Here is a 22,913-nt window from a genome sequence, read left to right as displayed (position 1 = left end):
TTTTTTCGATTTAAGTTGTTGAAAAATAATGAATATCTAAATCCCGGGAGCCCGGTATTGTGAAACCAATATCCCGAAAATTCCGGGATAGAAAAAAGCTGAAAAATTAACATCCCTAGTTCAAGTAAATAAAAAAAATCTGTACTACTGAGTATTTTTATTGCGCGTTATCTAAAATTTTAGGATTCCAGTACATTTTGTTGGGAAACGAATTCAGCTTTTATAAAAAAAACTCCAAAGTTTTCACCATTATTTAATATTTATGTCTATATAAGTACAAATGACTACAAAAAAATAATGCGACTAAATCTCTAATATGTATTCTTCCATGGCCATAAAAAGGATGGCCCTTTCAATATTCCGCAAGAAATTGCCAGTTATATGAAGTGTGATACCAAAGCTTTAAATATTTTCCAAATCGTACTGCTAGATGTCCTTAAATAATTTACTCCGATTTGGCATGTTCCTCGCTGGTACGCTCCGCTTTATGTTCTTGCTTTTCATTCTGGACTCGTTGCAATAGTTGTGCTCTCTTTAGCTTAACCATTAACTGAAAGGAGTTGTACATCCAAGTGCCCTAGGAAAGTTCCAAATCGATTACCAGTTATAGTTTGTTGAGAATACTTTATCCTTCTTCCTCACAATTATAAGCATACAATTCAGCAAAATCGGCATTGAAAAGACTGTCGATATAAAAAGTCCATTGCTATCAAAGTACTGCTGTTTGGAGAAACTTTGCCATCTCGCCGCCGCATACTCATTTATGTTCTCTGTGCAGTAGGCTGCTGATACTACAAGTGGAAAAGAAATTGAAGAGTCTAACCGTGAAAAACGCAAAGCGGTTGCGAAAACAATTACAGAGTATTAAGAATAGAACTACTTGGAAATTGCTGCTATTCCTTGTCATCAAAGTGGTCACCGTAATCAATACATGTAATAGCATCAGACCAATCAGCCACGGATCCTTCCAATCAATCTGTTAATACAAAATAATGCCGAAAGTAAAACATTGTGAATAAACTACATACATAGATTTACTTAAATTTGCTTACGCTTGCCAAATATGTCCAGTATCCTGTGATTTCATTAACTTCAATAAAATTAGGATCTACCATAATTATTATTATTTTATTTAAAAGCTAATCAACAAATCCTGATATTCACGAGGGTTGAGGGTTGAATGAAAAATGTAAATAAATGCGAGGGCTGTCAAATTGATTCTTGCCAGATGTGAAGAAAAAGAAAATGGGTTATTTTTTTCTGGAATAAAGGGGAAATACACCATACAAGCGGCTTGACAAACTTACTTCGAACCTTCTTTCATCATTCCACCATACACCATGCAGACATGACTCGTTCAAACAAATCATTTTATAGCCCTCGGTTCACAATGTTGCAAATGAGCAAATTTACCATACACACGCAAGCGGTTTTACCAACTGCCAACAAGGCCGTCAGAAAAAAATAAAAATTTAATTTTTGTTCAAATTGCCCCCAATTGGCTTGTCAAACCTTCAAACACCCTCATACTAAAGAGCGAAATACACCACACAAGCGGTTTGACAAACCAAGCGAAATTTCCCTTTGCTTCAAGCCATTTGTGCTGTGTATGGGGGTGTTTGAAGGTTTGACGGCGGTTTGTCAAACCTTCAAACACCCCCATACACAGCACAAATGGCTTGAAGCAAANCCAATATTCAACTCTTAAGAAAAACAAAAACTCCATATAAAAGCAAAAACTTCATATACATAGAAGCAAAAACTTCATATAAAAGCAAAAACTCCCTACAAGAAGTAGCTAAGAAATTTTGTTTTCTAAAATTTGCTTGAGGCAGTACGCAGTTCTTAAGAAATTTGCTACTCTTTCTACAACGCTTCGCGTTCTTACGTGATCTTGTATTTTTGGTTCATGGTGCCCATCTCTGGATATTTCGCTTGTCAAGCTGCATGCGGGCTGTATCATGAACCAAATATACAAGATCACATAAGAACGCGACGTTGTATTTGTAACTGGTTCCGAGAAAAAAGTTTGCGAAAGCTGATTCGTCAGCTGAGCGTTTGTTTACATCACAAGCACCACTATTTTACACTTTTATTCAAGTAAAGAAGAGTTAATTCAACATGACAACACATTTTAAAGCATTTTGTTGCATCATTTTACCTAAATTGTGCGTTTAAAGTGGCTGACTTTGGTTTTCGTTGTTTTCTTTGCTTTGTTTACTTTTCGCTCGTTTTCCAGTGAAACAAGATGGCGTAGAACCCGCTAAAAAAATCGACTTTTTCACTTGGGGTGTTCACAGTTCGTTCCAAATTGTGTCTGAAAATGTAGACGTCTACATTTTGAGACATTTTTAGCATCAAACTGTGAGCACCCCTTTCTAGCAGTCGTCGCAAAATCGTCTCAAAACTTTGCTGGTGTTGCCAGACATTTCTTGTTTGCGTGCATTGTTTATATGTCGCCTTTCGATTTTGTTTCTGAAAAATTGTAATTATTTAACTTAATTACCAATTCGTAATATTTGTTATTCCTTTTCCTTGATTTGTTTCTTTTCATCAGAAATTGCGCTCAAATTAAATGCAAATACAGAAAACGTGCCCAATAAATAAAAAAAATGTGATTAGTATTGCAATAATGCAACCCTGCTGCGAGGTTGCAAAATGTAGACGCGTAAAAAACATACCTTTGAGTGTGACAAAATGTAGACGGCGTCGTTTTCCAATTTTGTATGGGAAACAACAACACCACAGATTTTACGGTTAGAAAACGTCTTAAAATGTAGACGTCTACATTTTGAGACACTATTTGGAACGAACTGTGAACACCCCAACTCTCTTGTTCTTACGTGATCTTGTGTCTTTCGTTCATGGGGTTGTATGTATTTCGCTCTTAGGGCCCTGTCACACGGTCAGTAATATCTCGATATTTGGATCGCGATCCATATTGATGGATCGCGCACGAATGCTCAATGTTCAATATTTATCGCGTCAGTATTTGCATAATTTTTGTGCTGAACGCTTATTATGACGCAAGAAAATATTTTTATTTTGTACGTAACTCGTAAGTTTACGAGGCTTTTATGGGAACGTCGCCTTTGTGAAAAGGTGTTAATAGTTGCGTAAAGTGACGGTTTGACAGATCAACCAGGGTTTTGTGAAGCAATTTTTGTTTCGTAGTATTTTCTATAACATCCCGCCATCTTGTCTCTATAACTATAAGCGAGCAGACTCCACCGAACTCAGGAGCAGGTGTTTGGGCGAAGACTGATGGAGATTGTGGGACAAACCAGTTGTGGGTTATCGAAGCAGCACAAAATTCTAGACCGGACATACTTATTGGTAAAACCCTGGCTAAAACAAAAAAAATTGGACGCTTGTCATTTTTTGTTAGGAATGCCAACGTGCAACGACAATGACAAAATCACGACAATGAAGGATGATCAATTGTCATTTTATTGCAAAACCGGAATAGGGCTGTAAGTGCTCACTGTTCAAAAAAGAGGAAAACTACTTAGGGCACAAGGTGACAACGGAGGGCATCTGTACTGCGAATGAAAAGATAGAAGCAGTAAAGGATTGGCCAAGACCTAAGAATCTGCAAGAACTACGAAGTTTTCTTGGGCTATGTACCTACTACCGTCGATTTGTTCCGAATTTCGCCAGCGTTGCTAATAGCCTCCACGAGCTCACTAGGAAAAACAGAGCCTTCGAACGGAACAAGGAGCAGAAGGGGGCTTTCCAAACTCGATCGATTGGAAAACAAGAGAGGAACTACTGCGTAACTCGCAGAGAACTACTAGCGTTGGTGGAGTGCGTCAAACATTTCCACAAGTACCTCTATGGGCAACGAACGGTTCATGCAGCGCTGAAGTGGCTACTACAGTTCAAGAATCCANATCCTTTCCCTGGTAGCGAAGACACTCAAGGTCCTGCTGCTCCCGTACTTCACGAACCACCTGACCCCAGCGAAGCATCAACATCCGTAAAGTGCATAGTACAACAACAGCACTTAACGCCATAAACACTCAGATAACTCCTAAACCGAAACCGCCCTGTGAGAGAACTATTCTAGTAGCGTTGGACCTGTCCAAGGCGTTCGACACTGTCAGTCATTCAACGCTACTAGAAGNACGGTTCATGCAGCGCTGAAGTGGCTACTACAGTTCAAGAATCCAGAAGGACAGCTAGCTCGGTGGATTGAGAGACTGCAAAGTTATGACTTCCGCNCAACATGTCTATGGCCACTCTCGTCATTCCAGACATCTGGAAAATGGGGAGAGTGGTCCCACTGCTCAAACCGGGGAAACCAGCCAACAAAGGAGAGTCTTATCGCCCGATAACTATCCTTTCCCTGGTAGCGAAGACACTCAAGGTCCTGCTGCTCCCGTACTTCACGAACCACCTGACCCCAGCGAAGCATCAACATCCGTAAAGTGCATAGTACAACAACAGCACTTAACGCCATAAACACTCAGATAACTCCTAAACCGAAACCGCCCTGTGAGAGAACTATTCTAGTAGCGTTGGACCTGTCCAAGGCGTTCGACACTGTCAGTCATTCAACGCTACTAGAAGATATAGAGGCCTCCTCACTCCCACAGGGACTAAAACGGTGGTCGGCGAATTACCTGAGTGATCGACACTCGTCAGTAATCTTCGGAGACAAAACCAGCAAGCCACGTAAAATTAAACAGCGGGTACCACAGGGTGGTGTCCTGTCCCTGCTACTGTTTAATTTTCACATATCAAAGCTTCCTCAGCTACCGGTTACCTCTCCGAACTTTCTCGCTTCTTCACTGCAAGGAGCCTTGCCCTATCCCCTGCGAAATCCTCGGCAACCCTTTTCACCACCTGGACGAAGGAGGTCAGACTGCCACAGGGTACAATACCGACGGTGAATAACCCGAATATCCTCGGAGTTACCTTCGACAGTCTGCTCTCCTTCTCGGCGCATACAACCGCAATTGCCAACAAAGTACAGAGCCCCAACAATGTCCTCAAGTCGTTGGCCGGCAGCACTTGGGGCAAAGATAAAGAAACGTTGTTGGCAACATGCAAGGCAATCGGCCGGCCGGTTCTGAATTACGCAGCTCCCGTATGGTCGCCGGGGACTAGCAGGACGCAGTGGATGAAGCTGCATACCTGCCAAGACACGGCATTACGAACTGCGACAGGATGCCTCCTGATGACGCCTCAACACCACCTTCACGACGAGGCCCAGATGCTCCCAGTAAAGGAGCATAACATAATGCTCTGCAAGCAGTTCCTCGCTAGGAGCCACAGGCGTGGCCATCCCAGCGGGCAACTACTCGCGGAAGAGCCCTCGCCACGACACGTCAGGAGGCATCTTTACGAACTGACAGACGAAGTCCAGAGGTATATTAAACAACCTCTGGACCCGTCAACCTACCGACAGGCCCTGAACGGCATTCACAAGGAATCAGTCTCAGGTTATGTAGACTCCCGCCCTGTGAATGCCGTTCTAGGCACACAACCACCGGACGTGGGCGGGACATAAATTTATCTGCCTCGGGAGACCCGCACTACAATAGCCCAACTTCGCTCTGGCTATTGCAGCAGGCTCAACAAGCTACCTGAGCAGAATCAACGAGGATGTGCCCAACCAATGCCCGGCATGTGGAGAGTCGCCACATGACTCCCGGCACCTCTTCACATGCCCTGAGGATCCCACTCAGCTAACGCCCCTTTCCCTAAGGACAGCAAATCTGGAAGTAGCACACTTCCTGGGCCACCCCCTAGCTGAAACAGACGACAACGTTGATGGATGAACCGCCCCGAACGGGGCCTAGTAGCCGCTACAACAACAACAACAACTAAGACGAACGAGAGTACAAAGCTTGTTGCCTAGCACGAGCAACTCGGTGCCCTTCCCCCTTCCTCCTCGCCCCCTCTCCAACAAGTAACGAGTTGCCGCCACAAAAGTTTCTTCGTCTAAACCTAGACTTATGATAAAAAGCATTAAGACTAAATTTTGCAGCTGGCAGTTCTGTTGGAGATGTTTTTCGCCTGACGTAAACGAATTCGCCTTGACGATCAACCCATTGTCGCCGCGAAGGGGCAAGAGCAACGTGAAAATTTTCGCGATTTGCTGGTGTAAATTGATAAAAAAATACAATTTGACAAAATTTGGTAGAGATTTGAAAAAGTGTAAAAAAATTACAAATTCATTACGGAAAACAATTTACGTATAGCAGCGGCAGCAAAACATTTCATTAAAACGTCTCATCTGTATACCTACATACATACTTATGTATAGGAATAAAAATATACCAATCGTGAAAACATCAGCGTAAAGCAAAGTGATTTCTTCGCAAAACAGGAATTACTAATTGATTAACTGGAGCGCAAGCTGTGTATTTTGTATTTCATAAAGAAAATTGTTTTGTGCGAGACTCCAAAGAAGTGACGAATAACGCTGCATCTATTTTATTAAGGTCGTCGGCCGACCGTCATTGGCCACTGTCCCCCAAATTGCTGTCATTTTCGTGAGCGTGTGTGTGCATTGCTTCCGCCTGATTTCAGCTGCGACGTTCCGTGCTATTCGTTATTCCAATTAACGGAATAGTGCAGGCGGCAGACGCCAGCTAACGCTAGCAAATCGTTCCCAGGGAGCGGCAGACGCAGACGACGTGTGCCCGTGTCTGCAAAGATGGCTGTTAAGCAAAACAATACAGAAGCCAACGCTACGCCCGCACCCGCTAATGGGAACGCAGTAGGAGGGGGCGGTACGACAGGCGGAACACTGTCGGGCGTACCGGGGAGTGGAGTAGTCGGTGGAAGTACAGTCGGAGTCGGAGTTGGCGGTGTAGTTGGTGTTGGAGGAGGCACTAAAACCAAAAAGTTAAATCCTAATGCAGAACTTGGAGTTGAGGTTGGTGGAAATGTGGAATCTGTTGAACCGGGTTGTAGTGGTGTTGGCGCTGGTGCGGCCATTAAACCGAAGCTTATCATGAAAGGCAATGCAGCCGTAAGTGGTAATGTTAACAATGCCGCTGACGCTGGCAATATTGGTGGGCAAGCCACTAAAAATACTACTGATATTGCACATATACTACATCTGATTGAATTGGTGGAACTAAAGCAGCAGCAGATAGCATTGGGACACGATATAGTTAAAATTTATCATCATTTAATAAATGAACTGGCACGCGTGAAGATCCCAAGACAGACACCTGACGAACTTAAGCGTTTTAAAGAAGACATCGTCAAGGTTGGTGCCTTCTTCAGCAAGGCCAATGAAAAACGAGTGTATCTTTTCTATCTTCGGGTGGTATGCCAGCTAATAACACAGGGCGAAGGTGAGACACCTTCCTGTGCTATTGCCATAATATTTCAGCTCTTCAGTTCAGAGATGGTCTTTGAGGCGGTGCAGTCTATGCTCGATCATAAAATCCCCGAACAGAATATAAGAAAGACTGTCAGACTACTAAGTGAATGGCTGCGTATGTGCAACTTTTGCCAAAACCTAAATTTGTGGATCATAGCCATATTAAGAGGATTACAGGAACAGCAAAAGCAATCACTTTTCCGGGACATTGCCTTGGAGAACATTGAACCACTGTTTACATCAATAATATTGCCAGTGTTACGACCCAAAGTATATCCCATCGTATACCACATGCTGTCATCCATTGATCAAACACCGGCAGTGTTTCATAAGGTAGGTTGAAAAAGAGTTTAATATATGTACGAACATGCATACAATTGTTGTAACTATTGCTGCTCTTTCAGATTTTGCCGAAATTCCCACGCGTCATAAATTATTTGAAGCAACAATCAAATAGACCTGAAGACTATGCTGAAGAAACCAAAAAGATCCTACAAAAGTTAGTGGATTTGACAAAGTCATTGATGGTGCGCTTCTACGGGTATGATGATTTGTACGAAGCAGTGGTAAGTTGTCAGATAGAGCTTTTCAAATATCAGAAATTTATTACTTTTATACTTTATAGGAGCTGGCAATCAAGGATATACCATATTCTTATGGTTTACCAAGTTACGACAGCAATACTAAAAGCGTTGATTATAACAATGTGGGTGCCGAGGTTATACCCCATGACAGCAATGCCAAAGTCGGTCTAGTTAATTTAGGCAACACATGCTATATGAACAGTGTTCTCCAGGCGCTAGCTATGACCAAGGAGTAAGTATGCCCTCTATTCAACTTCTTCCAAAATGAATTATAATTTTTTTATTGATTTACTCAGATTTAGTCGAGAGATATTATTGTCGCAAAGTAAGTCACCATTGCTAATGAAGATGCAACAGCAAATTGCATTAATGCTATATTCGACAAGATTCGAATTAACACCATCTCGTGTTTTAAATGCCACACGACCACCTGGCTTCTCAGCAGGCTTGCAACAGGATAGCTCTGAATATTTAGGCTACTTACTAGAAACGTTGCACGAACAAGAAACATTGTTTCGTAAAAAGCAGGCAGCCGAATCTGTAAATAAGTCAAAAGCAGAGGCTGGTACATCGGCTGCAATATCGGATGGGGAAGCAGCTGAACCGATTGCCAAAACACCGAAACAAGCGGACAAAGAAAACGGTTATGTCAGCAGCGGAGAGGGGGCTACAGCATATTTCAACACATCACACACACAGCAACCTTCCACAAAAGATAATCCCACCACCACGAACAGCAGCGGCAGCAACATTACCACTCACGTTGATAACAAAGCAGACGCCCAAAGCTGCGTCGGCAGCACTCCAAATGCCTGCAAAGACAACGTAGGAGCTCAATCCACCACTATAGAGAAAACGTTTACTGGAACATTGGCTACTACGTACGAGTGTCTGACTTGTGGCTGGAAGAGTCGTATAGTCGATAGTTTTCGTGACTTGCAGCTATCATTTCCTGAAGTAAAGAACGATTGCGCCTCCAACTACTCCGTCCAGGATCTCATCGACTACTATTGTTCGCCGGAGAAACTGTATGGAGATAATCAATACTTTTGTGAACGTTGCAAGAAACTTAGCGACGCCGAACGTTACATAAATGTTATAAGCGCACCAAAGAATTTAATATTGACATTGAAGCACTTCAAGTATGATCAAAAGTATCATACGCGCGCCAAATTAATGCACAAGGTGTTTCACGACGAAAAGGTTGGTACATAAACATATCGAGGCGTTGCCGCGAAAATAACGTAAGCTTAATTTTCATTGTGATGGGAAAATACTCCTTTTCTTTTTGTCGCTTACGTTTTTTGTTGCGGTTCGGGCTCGATATACATATATGAAAGTATTTTCAAAGGAAAGCTAGTTTTTAGCATAAAAGTAGTTGCTTTCCAAAGAAGCAGTCAAGTGGAAGTAATTTGTGAAGTTCCCTTTTATTTAAATAGTTTGCAAAGGAGCAGTCAAGCAGTTTCCAATGCTCACATGTTATACTATTTACATTCCTTCCTTCTATTTTTCAGGTATCTGTAAAGATCTGCGCTGCTGACACGTTGGAGGAAACCGCCTCGGTACATTACGATCTTTATGCCGGTGTCGTTCACTCGGGCTTTAGCATGGACTCGGGTCATTATTATACTTATGCCGCTGATGTCACCAATAAGTGGTATAAATTCAATGATAACGTAGTAACACCTTCGAAATCTGAGGAATTGCACAATCTTACACCACCCAACACACCGTATATACTATTCTATCAAATGGGGGCACGCTCCAATGAAGCAGCATCCTTCACAGGTTCCACAACAAAAGTAGTCAAAGTAGATGTGCCAAGCCCACTATCGCTTGAGGAACTCTCGCCGGACCTGCGCAATTATATTGTTCATGATAATCATGTTTTTGCTGAAGAAGTAAAGGAGCGCATTTGTAAGAGTGGCGGCCGCGCGGCATTACAAAGTGCACTAGCCTCAAAGCGTGGTGGTAATGGTCGTGGAGGCGGTGGTGGACGTAGTGATTACGATGATGATAACGATTCAGACCAACCGCCACCTTCTAGTGGCTGTGGCGGAAATGCGCTCGACATTAATGTGAATCGTTTTGTGTACTAAGCACTCTGGCTGATGCGGATGTTTTCATTTTCCATTGTGGTTTGTAAAGAAATGTATCGTCCGTTGTATGGAAATGAAGAAAGAAATATGAATGAAATTCTCGAGTCAAGATAAATGAACAGTCTTATTCTGTATCACGAACGATAGGCAACATGAAGGACTCGTCTGCAGAGGAATGCTTGAAAACTTAGTCCGGCGGCATCATTCTAGCCGGCTTAAACGCGACCGAGACCATTTCAACGTAATATACCGAAAGCAAGACGAAGACTACCGATAGAGTAATAAAATCGCAACCAGAGATGTTGTCGTCTGCAGACGAATCGTTCATGTTGCCTATCGGTCGTGATACAGAATAAGGCTGGAAATCGTGTAGTTATGAGACTTTTATTGAATGCCTGCGGTCGGCAAATCGAGAAAATAAAATTTGCATAAATGCATATAATCCCCAAGAATATAACTACCTAGAATCGAACGCCTATTAGTCTCCGACATATTTATACATACATGTGTATAACATAGATGAATGTATGTTGTTATTACTGTTATCCTTAACTTTGTAATTGTGTAGTATGTTCGCCAGTAAACTATGCAGCAGCGAGCCACAGTAGCATAAAATGTGAAAATTAAGGGCAACTTTAGCGATAAAGATGGAAAATTAGATAATATATATATGTATGTAAGTATTTCCGTAAATGCGCAGCATTCCGAAGGGAGTACTAAGCCGAAAATTAACAAATATATTCAAAAATTTGTATTTGTTATTTGTAAACAGCAACTATGTATGTGTAATTACTATTCCAATCACTATTATGCAAATAGCAACAACTACAACACGTACGGTTGCAATTCTAATGTAAAAGTTATGCAGCAATACCTATACTTTTGTGTGTATTTTAGTAAAGATTCGCAGAGCAGTAGTAACACCCAGTAGGAAGTGAAGCGATCACTATTCGGAGAGACTGTAGTTGAAGATTAAAACATTTATACGATTGGGTTAGTGTGCGTGTTTGACCGCAAGGATGTTTGTGTGCATGTGTGAGTGCATTATCCTCGTAATTCAGTGCATTTCTTTCAACGCTATTTTTTGTTAATAATGGTTTGCAAAAAACCAACTCAAACCAAAATTGAACGCTAGGTATGACTTGAGTTAGAAAGTTGGTCTATTGCAAACCATAACTGATGGAAATGTGCAACCATGTTCAAATGCCGAATTGGAACTTAGTTGTGCAAATTGGCAATTTCCTTAAGTTATAGTTTCGAAATATGTAAATCAGGCTGATGCTTTGCAATATACAAACTTGGAACTCAGCCTACCTGCGCAAAAGCAAACCAGTTAAAATTATTTTCCCCTTTATTTGTTTGTTATGGATTTAAATCATGCCAACTTATCGATTGATATACAGGAAATATGTAAATTAATCGCAAAATTTTTAAAACGTTACAAAAATTCTGTAATTTCTAAATCAAGTTCAAACCCGACGAGCCAAACCTGCCACATGTAAAAAAAATCCTTTGTACGAGTAATGGACAAGTGCATTCAAGTAAGGAAATATCGATTTGATGGCATCGCAAACTGATTTTGTTTTGGCCTCGGCTTTACTTAAAAAATGTATGCCAATAAACTCTTTGCAATTTACTCCTTTAGTTTTATTCCATTATTTACTTTTATTTTGGATCTATTTTAAACGTAGTTAGAGTTTCATGCGCAAAAATAAAAATATAAACCTAGAAAATAAGTATACCATATACATACATACTATATAAATATGAAAACTTAAAAGAAATTTTTAAATAGTATACTATTATATAAATACATACGTACATACATACCTTAATATACATAAAACACAAATGTATTGCAATGTAATTGAAATACATAACTATACATTATACAAACATACATACTTATGCATAATAAAATAAATACTATTTAACACACATCAAGAGCTCGTAATATTAAATATTATTTAACTTAAGGTGGGATGTCATGTGAAAGGCTACTACATATACATTAATACATATATAATGCATATACATATGTATATACATATGTGCATGCGTATTTACTTGTTAATACACACAAGTATCATAAGTAATTCGATTTACATAAGTTTCATTTACAATTTTACATAAAGAGTTTCCTTTTGGTTAAGATAAATAAAATAAAATATGGACGAACATCGGCAAATAGGCTTTTTTACTGCTTTGTTAACGTCGTTGTTGTAGTAACGGCACTTGGGCCTTGAAACTGCCTTTTTAATAGTTTATCCCATCTAGAGTTCAACCGATTAATCGGCATCGGCAAGTATCGCCAAACGAATCGGTATCGACATTGGCCGTTTTAGCCGGTTCTTTTTACTTTTTCCGCACTTCGTTCCATGTTATTTATTTTTTACTTTTTTAGTTCCTTTAAAGTTTAAAATATTAATGCACCTGATTTCCCGTCATAAATGTGTTCTCATGTTTCGTTTCTATAATGCACGGTGGCGAGAATGTAAGTAGGGAAGACACATTTTAGCAAGTTTTGGCTATTTTTCTTTGCTTATATTTTTTTATGAAAATATAGCTTACTATCTAAAAAAAACACCATAAATCAAAATTTCAAACTTTGTAGAGCATTTATAAATCTTCGACAAATTTTTACAAATGTTCATAAAAATTTTACACTGTTTAATCAGATTTTTTAGATTTTTTTTTGCGGCCGCGTTTTTTTTTTTTTTTAATTCCAGTATGATAAAGTGCAAGTTTGAAGTAGCTAGGACTTACCGTATTGGGGTTTGTTAGATAACGATCTACACTTTCATAAAAAAATAATAAAAATTAAATAAACGAAAGGGAAATATCCCAAGAAAGCTAAAAGGTCGTCACTACACAAAAAGATACGCGTAGTCAAGAGGAAAAGTTTAAGTAAATTATGTGAAGTCATAATCGTTCTAATGCTACTGCACACAGTCATGGAGCAGCCCAAAGAAGACCCGCTTAACTTCATGAGTTAGGGCCCATGTTAAGTCAGAGTGATCACAATCAGTCTGCGGTAGGAAATCCAAACCAAGGTTGAAGGAGGCACGCTTAGGCACAGCGACGACCAGAGAAAGCTCTTAGATATAAATAGATATTTTTAATATATACTAATATTCATACTACAGAGATGTTTCATTCCCACGACAGCCGGTTCTACGCACCGGAGTTGAAATAGACTTTGGTGAACACGCTTCGTCGGACCCGGAGCCATGCGCGAGCTATTTTAACCGGCAGTTCATCTTGCATCCTCTGGTTTTCACCAGCGGTGAGGTAAGGGTAGCCATCGGGAAGGCGAAAGCCTCCAAAGCCATTGGACCCGACGGACTATGCATGCTGATGCTGAAAAACTTGGGTCCTACGGGAGTAGCGTACCTAACGGAGGTCCTGAATTTGTCAATGGCCACTCTCGTCATTCCAGGCATCCGGAAGATGGGGAGAGTGGTCCCACTGCTCAAACCGGGGAAACCAGCCAACAAAGGAGAGTCTTATCGTCCTTAGAGGCCTTGCTACTCCCGTATTTTACAAACCACCTAACCCCAGAGAAGCATCAGCATGGATTCCGTAAAGTGCACTGCACAACAACAGCACTTAACGCCATAAATACCCAGATAACTCGTGGCCTAAGCCGAAAGCGCCCCTGTCTAAGGCGTTAGACACTGTCAGCCATTCAACGCTACTAGAAGACATTGAGGCCTTCTCTCTCCCACAGGGACTCAAACGGTGGTCGGCGAATTATCTGAGTGGTCGTCACTCGTCAGTAACTTTTAGAGACAAATCGAGCAAGCCGAGGAAAATAAAACACACACACACACAGGGTGGTGTCTTTTCCCCATTACTGTTTAACTTTTACATTTCAAAGCTCACTCAACCACCAGAGGGAGTCTCGATAGTCTCTTATGCTGACGATTGCTCGATCATGGCGTCCGGGAATGGAATTGATGACTTGTGCTCGAAAGTAAACGGTTATCTCGCCGAGCTTTCTCGCTTCTTCACTGCAAGGAGCCTAACCCTCTCCCCTACAAAATCCTCAGCCACACTTATAACCACCTGGACGAAGGAGGTCAGACTCCAACTGGGAATTCTCGTCGATGGTACTCCAATTCCAACTGTGAACAACCCGAAGATACTCGAAGTAACATTCGATAGTCTGCTCTCCTTCTCGGCGCATACAACCGCAATTGTCAACAAAGTACAAAGCCGCAAGAAGGTCCTCAAGTCGCTAGCCGGCAGCACCTGGAGCAAAGACAATCGTTGCTGGTAACGTACAAGGCAATTAGCCGGCCTCTGAACTATGCTGCGCCTGTGTGGTCACCGGGGACTAGTAGGACGCAGTGGATGAAGCTGCAGACTTTCCAGAATACGGCACTCGGGGCAGCGACAGGATGCCTTTTGATGTCGCCGCAACACCACCTGCACGAGGAGGCCCACATGCTCACTGTTAAGAAGCATAACATAATGCTCTGCAAGCCATTGCTGTTGGGGGGCCACAGGTGTGGCCACCCAAACAAACAACTCCTTGCAGGAGAGCCTTGGCCCAGCCACGTCAGGAGGCATCTCTACAAACTGACGGACGAAGTCCAGAGGTTCATCAAACAACCTCGGGATCCGACAGCTTATCGAGAGGCTTTGAACGGCATTCACAGAGAGGCAGAGTCTAGTTATGTAGACTCCCGACCTGTGAATGCTGTTCTGGGCACACAACCACCGGACGTGGACGAGACAGAACTTCGTCTGCCTCGCGAGACTCGGACCACAATAGCCCAACTGCGCTGTGGTTACAGTAGCAGGTTGACCTCATACCTTGGGTAGCTTAAACGAAGATGTTCTCAATGAATGCCCGACCTGCGGAGAGTCACCCCGTAACTCACTGCTTCTCTTCGTATGCCCTCTAAATCTCACCACGCTAACGTCCCTGTCCCTATGGACAGACCCCGTCGAGGCTGCACGCTTCCTAGGGCTGCCGTTAGTAGAGCTTGACGACAACGATTGAGGGACTAACCGATCTGGGCGGGGTTGTTGTAGGCGCTACAACAACAACAGATATAGAAAAAGTTCGGGTAAAATCTTGCAACTTCATTCTCTACACAACTCTCCAAAAGACGCTCTCATTTACAGGATTTTGGAGTACGGGAACATTATTCCTGCAACTTCCTGCAATTTCGTGTAAAATCCTGTAAGTTCATGGAGTACTGGATCAGAGCTAACATCTACACAAGCTGGAAATTTGGTCGAGCGATCTCTGTTGTTTTAGCGATTCAACTAAGGAGCCACCATCTTACCTGCTTCTGAAGTTTGATGCGTTAGCTAGGCGACGAACGAACAGCATAGGCTCAATGTTGCCAGAAAGAGAGCACACACATTCTTTAAGGCTCTGTTATGCATACTTGGCATTGCTTGAGAGTTGTCACATAAGGAATCTGTTAAATGAGCTTCGCGTGTAAGCTGTTACCCAACGCACAGCATTACATACGTAAAAGTCTGTTGGTTTTTGATTTCTACGTAAAAATGGTATAGCAGTGCATGCAATGCCAAGTATGCATAACAGAGCCTTTAGAACGTGAGCAAGAATGGAAGAAGAAGAAAAAATGTTGCAAGGAACGTAAACAAGTTGCACCAGTGTGACGTCATGCAAACAACGATTCTGTCAAATTCGTTAAGAGAGGAATAGCGGTCCGAGATCGGCGCAACCTTTGTATTCTCTCAATCGTGGGTGGTATGGTGACGTAGGGATGTAAAAAACAGCGATATATCCAGCAACATCGATGGTCGTGGCTTCAAACATCGATGATAGTCGATGTTTTTATGAATCCGATCATAAATTCCAATTAATTAATGTAAGTAAGAAACAGTTGAATTCCTTTAAAACTAGTGAAATTGGAAGATTGCTTAGCGTTATCACCCAATTTGTCAAATGACTTCCTATCGACTCACCGATGAGCTCGCCATCGGATGAAAAGCAGGCGGGCCGCAAAACGAACTTGTTTGTAGTACTAAACTAAAATTTTAAAACATTTACATTAAGACTACACCTCGTTTCAAAATAAACCCCACCACATATTGACAAGTTTTAACAATGTTTTTCTTTCGTATTTAATTTTAGTTTCTTTTTTATAAAATTTTAGTTCATTATTTAGCAAGAACTATCAAAATCCTAATTAAAATTTTTAGCAATATTTAAAAAAAATCAGCAGGCTTTTCTAAAGGCATTAGTAAAAACATCAATGTTTTAATTCTATACATCGAACTACAATCGATGTAATTTTTCGAAACATCGATAGTCTCATTGTGATTTACAACCCTATGGTGATGTTTGGCTTGAGCAACAAGTCCACTCCCTGAGAGACCTAAGGCCTGAAACGGTTGTTAGGTGACTCTATTCATTGGAAGAGTTGCACCTAACCGAAATGGAGTTCGGATGGAGTCGTCTGTGGCAAACGCAACAGAAGTATGTTTCTGGTCCGGGTTTGGACTCAATGTCCGCCCGGAGAAGAAGGATGATGAGCAATCCGGCTGCAAGGTATTGATCCGTGGACGAAAAACGATTGATGGGTTGCCGAAACAACAGCCCTTGGTCGGGTAAAATCCGAGTCATTACGGTGCGTAGAACCGGCTGTCGTGGGAATGATCTCGTTTGCTCAAATACCCGACACACACTGTAGCTGGGTGTTATTGTATTAAGGTTCTCAACGCACTTAAGCACTAAAGACGATTTTGTGTCAAGGTATGACAATGCTTTAAGTGCAGCCTGCTCTGAAATAAACTCTATAGAAAGCTTAAAATGGCCTCTCCCGACTGCTTTCAATCAATAGCCCTAGAAGTTTTTAAGCTCTAAGCATTTGAACAGGGTCTAACAAATTCAAATAATTTTTATATTTAATGCATGGCTCAACATGATTTTAATATTAATTAATATTAATATTAATTTAATATTAAAATCACGAAAAGAAGAGGAAGTTTGAGTAATTTTCCACAGATTCTTAAATTCAAAGAAACTACTAGCTAAATATCAAGCCTTAAACGCGAACAAAGCATAATCGATTTTTTTTTCATATTTAGTTTTTGAATAAACGAACGGAAAAATGAAACAAATCATCATTATGTTTTGTCTTTTGACGCTTTTCGACCCACTGTTCTGCCGCTACAAGGGATAAAAAAAATGTCAAAAACAGCTGACTGCGCGTCAAAAGCTCCAACGCTCCAAATTCGACAAAAAAAGTTCGCATTTATTGGACGTGTGAAAGATAAATTTGGGGATACCAGCTTGTGAAACAAGTTTATCGATGTCGGTGTCCAATATAAAAAATAAACATCTAACAACAGCAGCGGCAGTGATCACTTTGGAGCGCAAAATAAGCAAAACAAAAGTAGAACGAGAAGCAAACAAACAAGCTAGAACTCTCGTGAAGAGCTTGGCGAATTACAGAAGCACCAGACGCGGACAAAACAATCTGGAGCGGCAGAAAAAAGTAAAGAGCAGGCAGAGAAATCAGTCAGTCAGAACACAGCAGCGCAGTGCAACGGAGCAATTGGCAGCCCAGTGGAGCTATAAAGGGCGTGAATTATAAAGATCAAGTTAAGCAAAAAAAAAAAGAAATAATCATATAAACATACATAAAATTGCAGTTTTGTGAAAAAGCGATAATACATTGTTTAAAATCTTCATACATTTTAAGTGAGAAAAGCTAAGCACAGATACCAAAGGTGAATAATCCTTGAGAAGGTGAGCGTACATACATACGCACGTACACACCTTGCTTTATTGTAGGGGTGCTTTCAGATGGAAAGGACAGTGGCCTATCGAAGGTGACGCGGCAGAAATACAACACCGTCAGCGCTTTGACGACGGCGACTACGACAACTTCGGCAGCATTGCAGGCATTTGAAGCAGCTGGACTTCACATGCTTGATTCTGTTATACATATGTATATACATTTGTATGTATGCCTTTTGTGTGTGACGTTATTTAACAACAAAATACATTACTATTATCAACGTGAATAACAGTGGTTAAAAATTAAAGTACTGAATAGCTGGATATTTGGAATAAATGAGTTAAAGGAAGTGGGGTTTAAAGCCTCTGAAAAGCAAGGATTCACTCACTGAGACACTTCATCAGATCGGCTGTTTTTGTGCTAAGGAACACGTAGGCACGTTTGAATCCCAGACAAAACTACTCAACTACCCACTTTCCGCATCAGCAGACAGCGAGCAGCAGAGGTGAAAAGGACATTAGCGACACTGTATACCTAAGTTGGTACATCAAAGGTTTTCGCAACAAGAACATAGTCGTTGAGCGGATGGAATAAATTATGATCAGTGTCATCGTATTTTTAATAGTATTATAGAATTCAAAGTCTTTAATTTTGGAATATAGGTATATACCTATTTCTTTATATTGACGTCAGCAGAGTGGCGAGGTGTTAAACTTGTGAAGAAAAACGAAAGGCATAACAACAGTGGACAATTTTAGTCAAAACAGATATATATATATATATATATATACATATGGCCAGTAGCAAATTCACAGAATTGATGCATAAATAAGAAAAAAAAACGACGGAAATCAATGTGGAAGAGATAAGAAAATACACAGATCATAAAAAAAAAATAATGAACAACTACGATATTTAGTAGTAAATCTTAGAACAGCCGAAAACTCATCGAAGAAATTAACATTAAAAACATAAATTAAATTCACAGTGTCATAAAAGAGTGTTCATTTAATTCTACAACATCATACGACTGATAGCGAGCAACAAATGATCTTCTTATGAACAAAAAAGTATTTTCACTAGCACTTTAATTTTATAAAAATCATACAGTTGCTGTAATAAAAACACAAACAAGCAAGATGCGGTTATTTCCGGTGCGTTTGTCGAACATAACAAAAATGCTCGATTTGTACTCGCAATTCAATCCGTCACCGTTGTCAATAAAACAATTTATGGATTTCGGTAAGTCTTATTTGCGTTTTTTCTTTTATCACTTTATAGTACCATACTACTTAAATAAATATACATATGGGCACATATTGCTCGTTTACTAAGGGACGTCATAATCCTTACAAAAAACAAAAATATTTAAAAAACATTCGTTTATTTTTTAGTTTTAATTTTTTTGTGCTAAGGGAAAGCCGTGAATAAAAAACTTAAACTGTTCTTTACTAATTTTTAGTTTTTTCCGTTATGAGGTTCTTTATTAGGGTACCATGAATCAATTAAGCTTTATCCAGAATTACAGCGGACGATGGTAAACGCAATTGCGGCACACGACGGCTTCCGACATTTGTCATTTTGATTTGAAAATTAAATATTTTTTCGGTACGTGCGTGCATGGTGGAATTATACAAGGTGTTGTACGTAGTGACAGCTCATGTCGACGGCTCCCTTACAAAAGGTTGTAATATGGAAGAACGAGAGAAACGGGAAGAAAAGAAGCACGCTTTGCGAAGTAGTACGAAATTTGGTACTCTTTCATATCAAATTTTGCATATAAATAGTAACAAACGGTATATTATGATAAGCTAAATTTGCGAAAGTAGTATATATTACGTAGCACTTATGCAATAAATGGTAATTTAGTTTATTAAACACAATGTCCTATAATTATAGTCAAACTTCCAAAACCGCTTTGGGGTCTAATTTTTACCCGAAAATACTATAAGATGATTGATATAACTTACAAAAATTTCGCCATCAAAAAATTAGTGGTGACCCCGAGTCGTTACAACATGACGGAGTCGACAAAAGGGCGCATCGACGGATGGGGAAAATATTTCATCGAACAAAATGCCAACTAAAGATGTGGAGCTTGTATCGCAATGCAAGCTGCGACCGTTCTGAACTGAGATGCCAAACAAATGGTTTCTACAAATTGAGGCCACCTTTCAGTCGTACAAGACCACATCTTATGTCCGGAAATATAATCTGGTCCTCTCAGCAATTAGCAGCGATGCTTTAAAGGAAGCTGCGGATGTTTTAAAAGCCGTACCAGCTCAAGACCGATATATTAACCTCAAAAGTCAACTACTGTCACGTTTTACTGATTAAGCCGACCCACATAGGGTATTTGGCTGATTTTAGGCCTTTGGAGAATACACAAAGCCAATGTTTTTTGTCGAATTAATGATTTTAATTTTTAATTTAATTTTGTCAACGAATAAGAATAAAGTAAATGTCAAAGAATTGTTCAGTGATTGCAAATCAGTTTTGGAATAGGGAATGAGGTAGTTTAGTTTTTTTAAAGGCGGTAAAATGTAGTTTTTTCAAGAGGGAAACACCGATTTTGCTAAGGGAGCCAAGATGGCAGATTAGAGCGAGAACGCTGTCAATATCCAACACCTTGTATTATTCCACCATGCGTGCGTGTATGTAGATATGCTGGCAATATAAATGGATGAAAACATTGGAAAACTTGTGAAAATAATAAAAATTACTACAACCAACCCTCAATCAACATTGTGCCGTCTCCGCTGGACGGCAAAAATGGAAATACGTAAATTTAAATCAACCGAAAAACGTCGGCGGTAAAAACGCTGCCGCCGCAATTATGAGCCATTCTATATGCCTTTGTGAGTTTTAATTTTGACAGCGGTTAACCGCCCAGCTAAATAATTTTCAAACACATTTTAATGTGGTCTTTGACCTCAGTTATAGTGAAGATAAAAAAATCGATTTTTTTAATCACTTTTGAAGTCCAATTTTATCATTAAGCTAGATAAAATTTTATTGCTTCAAATAAAATTCCGTTAATTTGTTTTGACCAATTTATTTAAGATAATTTTTGTCGGTTATAAAAATATACATACATATGTACATATTAGACTGATTAGAGCTAAGGTGTGTTCAAATTGAACAACATGTGTACATTCGCATATATATTCGCCAGAAGCTCAGTGTGCAGATAAGCCTGTTACTATTTGTTAGTTTCCAGGAAGTCCAGGGTTCGAATGCCGTCAGTCGCAATAAAAGATTCGTTACTTTTTGTTTCATTTTTTCCGAACTGTGAAAATGCATCGGGGAAGTGCAGAAGCGCAGACAAATTTCAGAAAAATATGCGAGAACATAATCGTTTCACATCCATTTGCGTTACTTTTTAACCGACTTGCAAATAGGGAGAAGGTTATCAGTTCGTCAAAATATTTTTTTTGTATGTATGTTACCGCATAACTTTGGACCACGTCAACCGATTTCGATAATTCTTTTTTTGCATTGGAAAGGTGGTGTCTCGAGAGGTTTTCCCATACTGGTTTAGATCCGATCATTGAATCATGAAATATATGTACAGTATCGGTCATATCTATAGCACGCCATTTCAAAGTGATATTATGTGCCACTTATGTTTATTTATTTATTTTTAAGAATTTTCAATTAAAATACAGTTCTTTCTCTAACAAAATCCATATAAACCCAAGTTTAAAAACTTATAGAAAACTACAAAAAAGTGCAACAAATTTTCACCTAAATTTCAAACTTTTTTCTCGGAAGTGTTTGAATTTTTCTGAATACACAGTTTTATAGCCCAATCAATTTTAGTCTGATAATGTGCAAGTTTCAAGTGGCTAAAAGTTACCGCTGATTTTTTAGAATTTTTTTCGCCAAGGATGTTGCGGTTTACCTTCCATATACAAATAAATTGAGTTTATTCATTATATGCAAACCAATGCGACAAAAAAATTCAAAAAAATTAACGTTAATTCGTAGCCACTTGAAATTTGCACATTATCAGACTAAAATTGCAGCGGCTAAAAAACTGTGTACTCAAAAAAATTCTATCACTTCCGAGAAAAAAGTTTAAAGTTTAGGCGAAAATTTGTTACACTTTCTTGTAGTTGTTGAACTTGGGTTTGTCCGAGAATGAACTAAATTTTAATTGAAAATTCTTAAAAATAAATAAATAAACATAAGTGGCACACCATATCACTTTGAAATGGCGTGCTATAGATATGACCGATACTGTATATACATATATATATATATATATATATTTATATATATTTATATGAGACTTGAAGTCGTTTTTTTTGCTATCGCTGAACATTTTAGGCTATTTAAAAATTTAAATTGCATTATGAGAAAGTCAAATTTCGCAACAATGTTGTCGGTTTGCTGAAAAAATGCGTTTGAAATCCAAAAAAAAAGTACAGAATCGCCCTCTGGCGGCTCTCAAAAGAAAAAATTAATGCCAGAAATGGATTCCTCGACCCCAAAAAACCCCCAGATACACATTTTGGCTAGTTTTTCAATACAGCTGTTTCAACAGGTGAGCCACTTTTTGAAAAAAAACTTGATAGAAAAAATCGCTGGCGCGAAATTCATTTTAGACCTATGATTTCTTGGGTAAAATTCTTGAAATGACCCAAATAATCATAATGGCGATGTGCCTAATTAATTTATAATTTAATTAATTTTTTTGGGCCCCTACAAATCGACCCGCCCTAATATATATATGTATATGTATGTTCCAGCGCGTAGCTGATTTTGTTCGGAGCTAGGCTTCCATTTAAGAACGAGTGAGAATTTCTTTTATGAAAGGTAATGGCTATACTCAAACGATTATTGGTTGCTATATTGCCGTGACAACTACAGCAGACTAACTAAATTAGAGGTGCTGCAGAAAATGCATGGGTAAAGTGGTGATAAGCTGCAATAATTTTCCTGGATTTTATAAAACAAATAGTTAATTCTAATGTCTCGTAACGTTTAGAGATTTATTCGCCTGAATTTATATCAGACCAGTGTACCAGTTACACCGCATTTTACAATAAAATCACCAGACTTTGAAACAACATGAATTATAACATGAAACTCAAAACAAGCAGAACGACACATAGCGTTACAATTTGTTGTTTGCGATTATAGAAAA

The 22,913-nt window shown here is 39.7% G+C and overlaps 3 protein-coding genes across 6 annotated transcripts in view; 2 read left to right on the top strand and 1 right to left on the bottom strand.

Moving 5' to 3' along the window:
- Positions 1 to 237: 237 nt before the first annotated feature.
- Tmem18 (transmembrane protein 18) lies at positions 238 to 1,210 on the bottom strand. Its single transcript, XM_017632314.1, has 4 exons — positions 1,053 to 1,210; positions 859 to 976; positions 643 to 791; positions 238 to 577 (listed from the first exon to the last, which is right to left on the bottom strand). Exons 1-4 carry the CDS (start codon positions 1,113 to 1,115, stop codon positions 446 to 448), a joined length of 462 nt encoding a protein of 153 aa, XP_017487803.1. The 5' UTR covers positions 1,116 to 1,210; the 3' UTR covers positions 238 to 445.
- Positions 1,211 to 6,667: 5,457 nt separating this feature from the next.
- Positions 6,668 to 11,113, top strand: DUBAI (Deubiquitinating apoptotic inhibitor). The gene is made up of 5 exons (XM_017632305.1): positions 6,668 to 7,678; positions 7,750 to 7,911; positions 7,971 to 8,161; positions 8,226 to 9,132; positions 9,444 to 11,113. The coding sequence occupies exons 1-5, from the start codon at positions 6,668 to 6,670 to the stop codon at positions 10,026 to 10,028; spliced, it is 2,856 nt and encodes a 951-aa protein (XP_017487794.1). The 3' UTR covers positions 10,029 to 11,113.
- Positions 11,114 to 17,225: 6,112 nt separating this feature from the next.
- The window catches only part of Pdk (pyruvate dehydrogenase kinase), a 51,794-nt gene continuing 46,106 nt past the window's right edge, over positions 17,226 to 22,913 (top strand). For 2 of the 4 annotated variants that reach the window (XR_001849235.1, XM_017632293.1), the window contains exon 1: positions 17,226 to 19,003. Coding sequence is in view for 3 of the 4 variants with exons in the window: in XM_017632293.1 (XP_017487782.1) it covers positions 18,901 to 19,003 (103 nt within the window). In the remaining variant the exon portion in view is untranslated. The remainder of the gene's footprint in view (positions 19,004 to 22,913) is intronic. The other 2 variants (XM_017632283.1, XM_017632276.1) reach the window with 2 other exon arrangements.

The sequence above is a fragment of the Rhagoletis zephyria genome, unplaced genomic scaffold, assembly GCF_001687245.7.
Source record: "Rhagoletis zephyria isolate East Lansing unplaced genomic scaffold, Rhagoletis_zephyria_1.1 Rzeph_scaffold_00096, whole genome shotgun sequence".
Taxonomy (NCBI): domain Eukaryota; kingdom Metazoa; phylum Arthropoda; class Insecta; order Diptera; family Tephritidae; genus Rhagoletis; species Rhagoletis zephyria.
The sequence above is the reverse complement of the archived record's forward strand: the minus strand, read 5'-3'. Positions and strand labels throughout refer to the sequence as shown.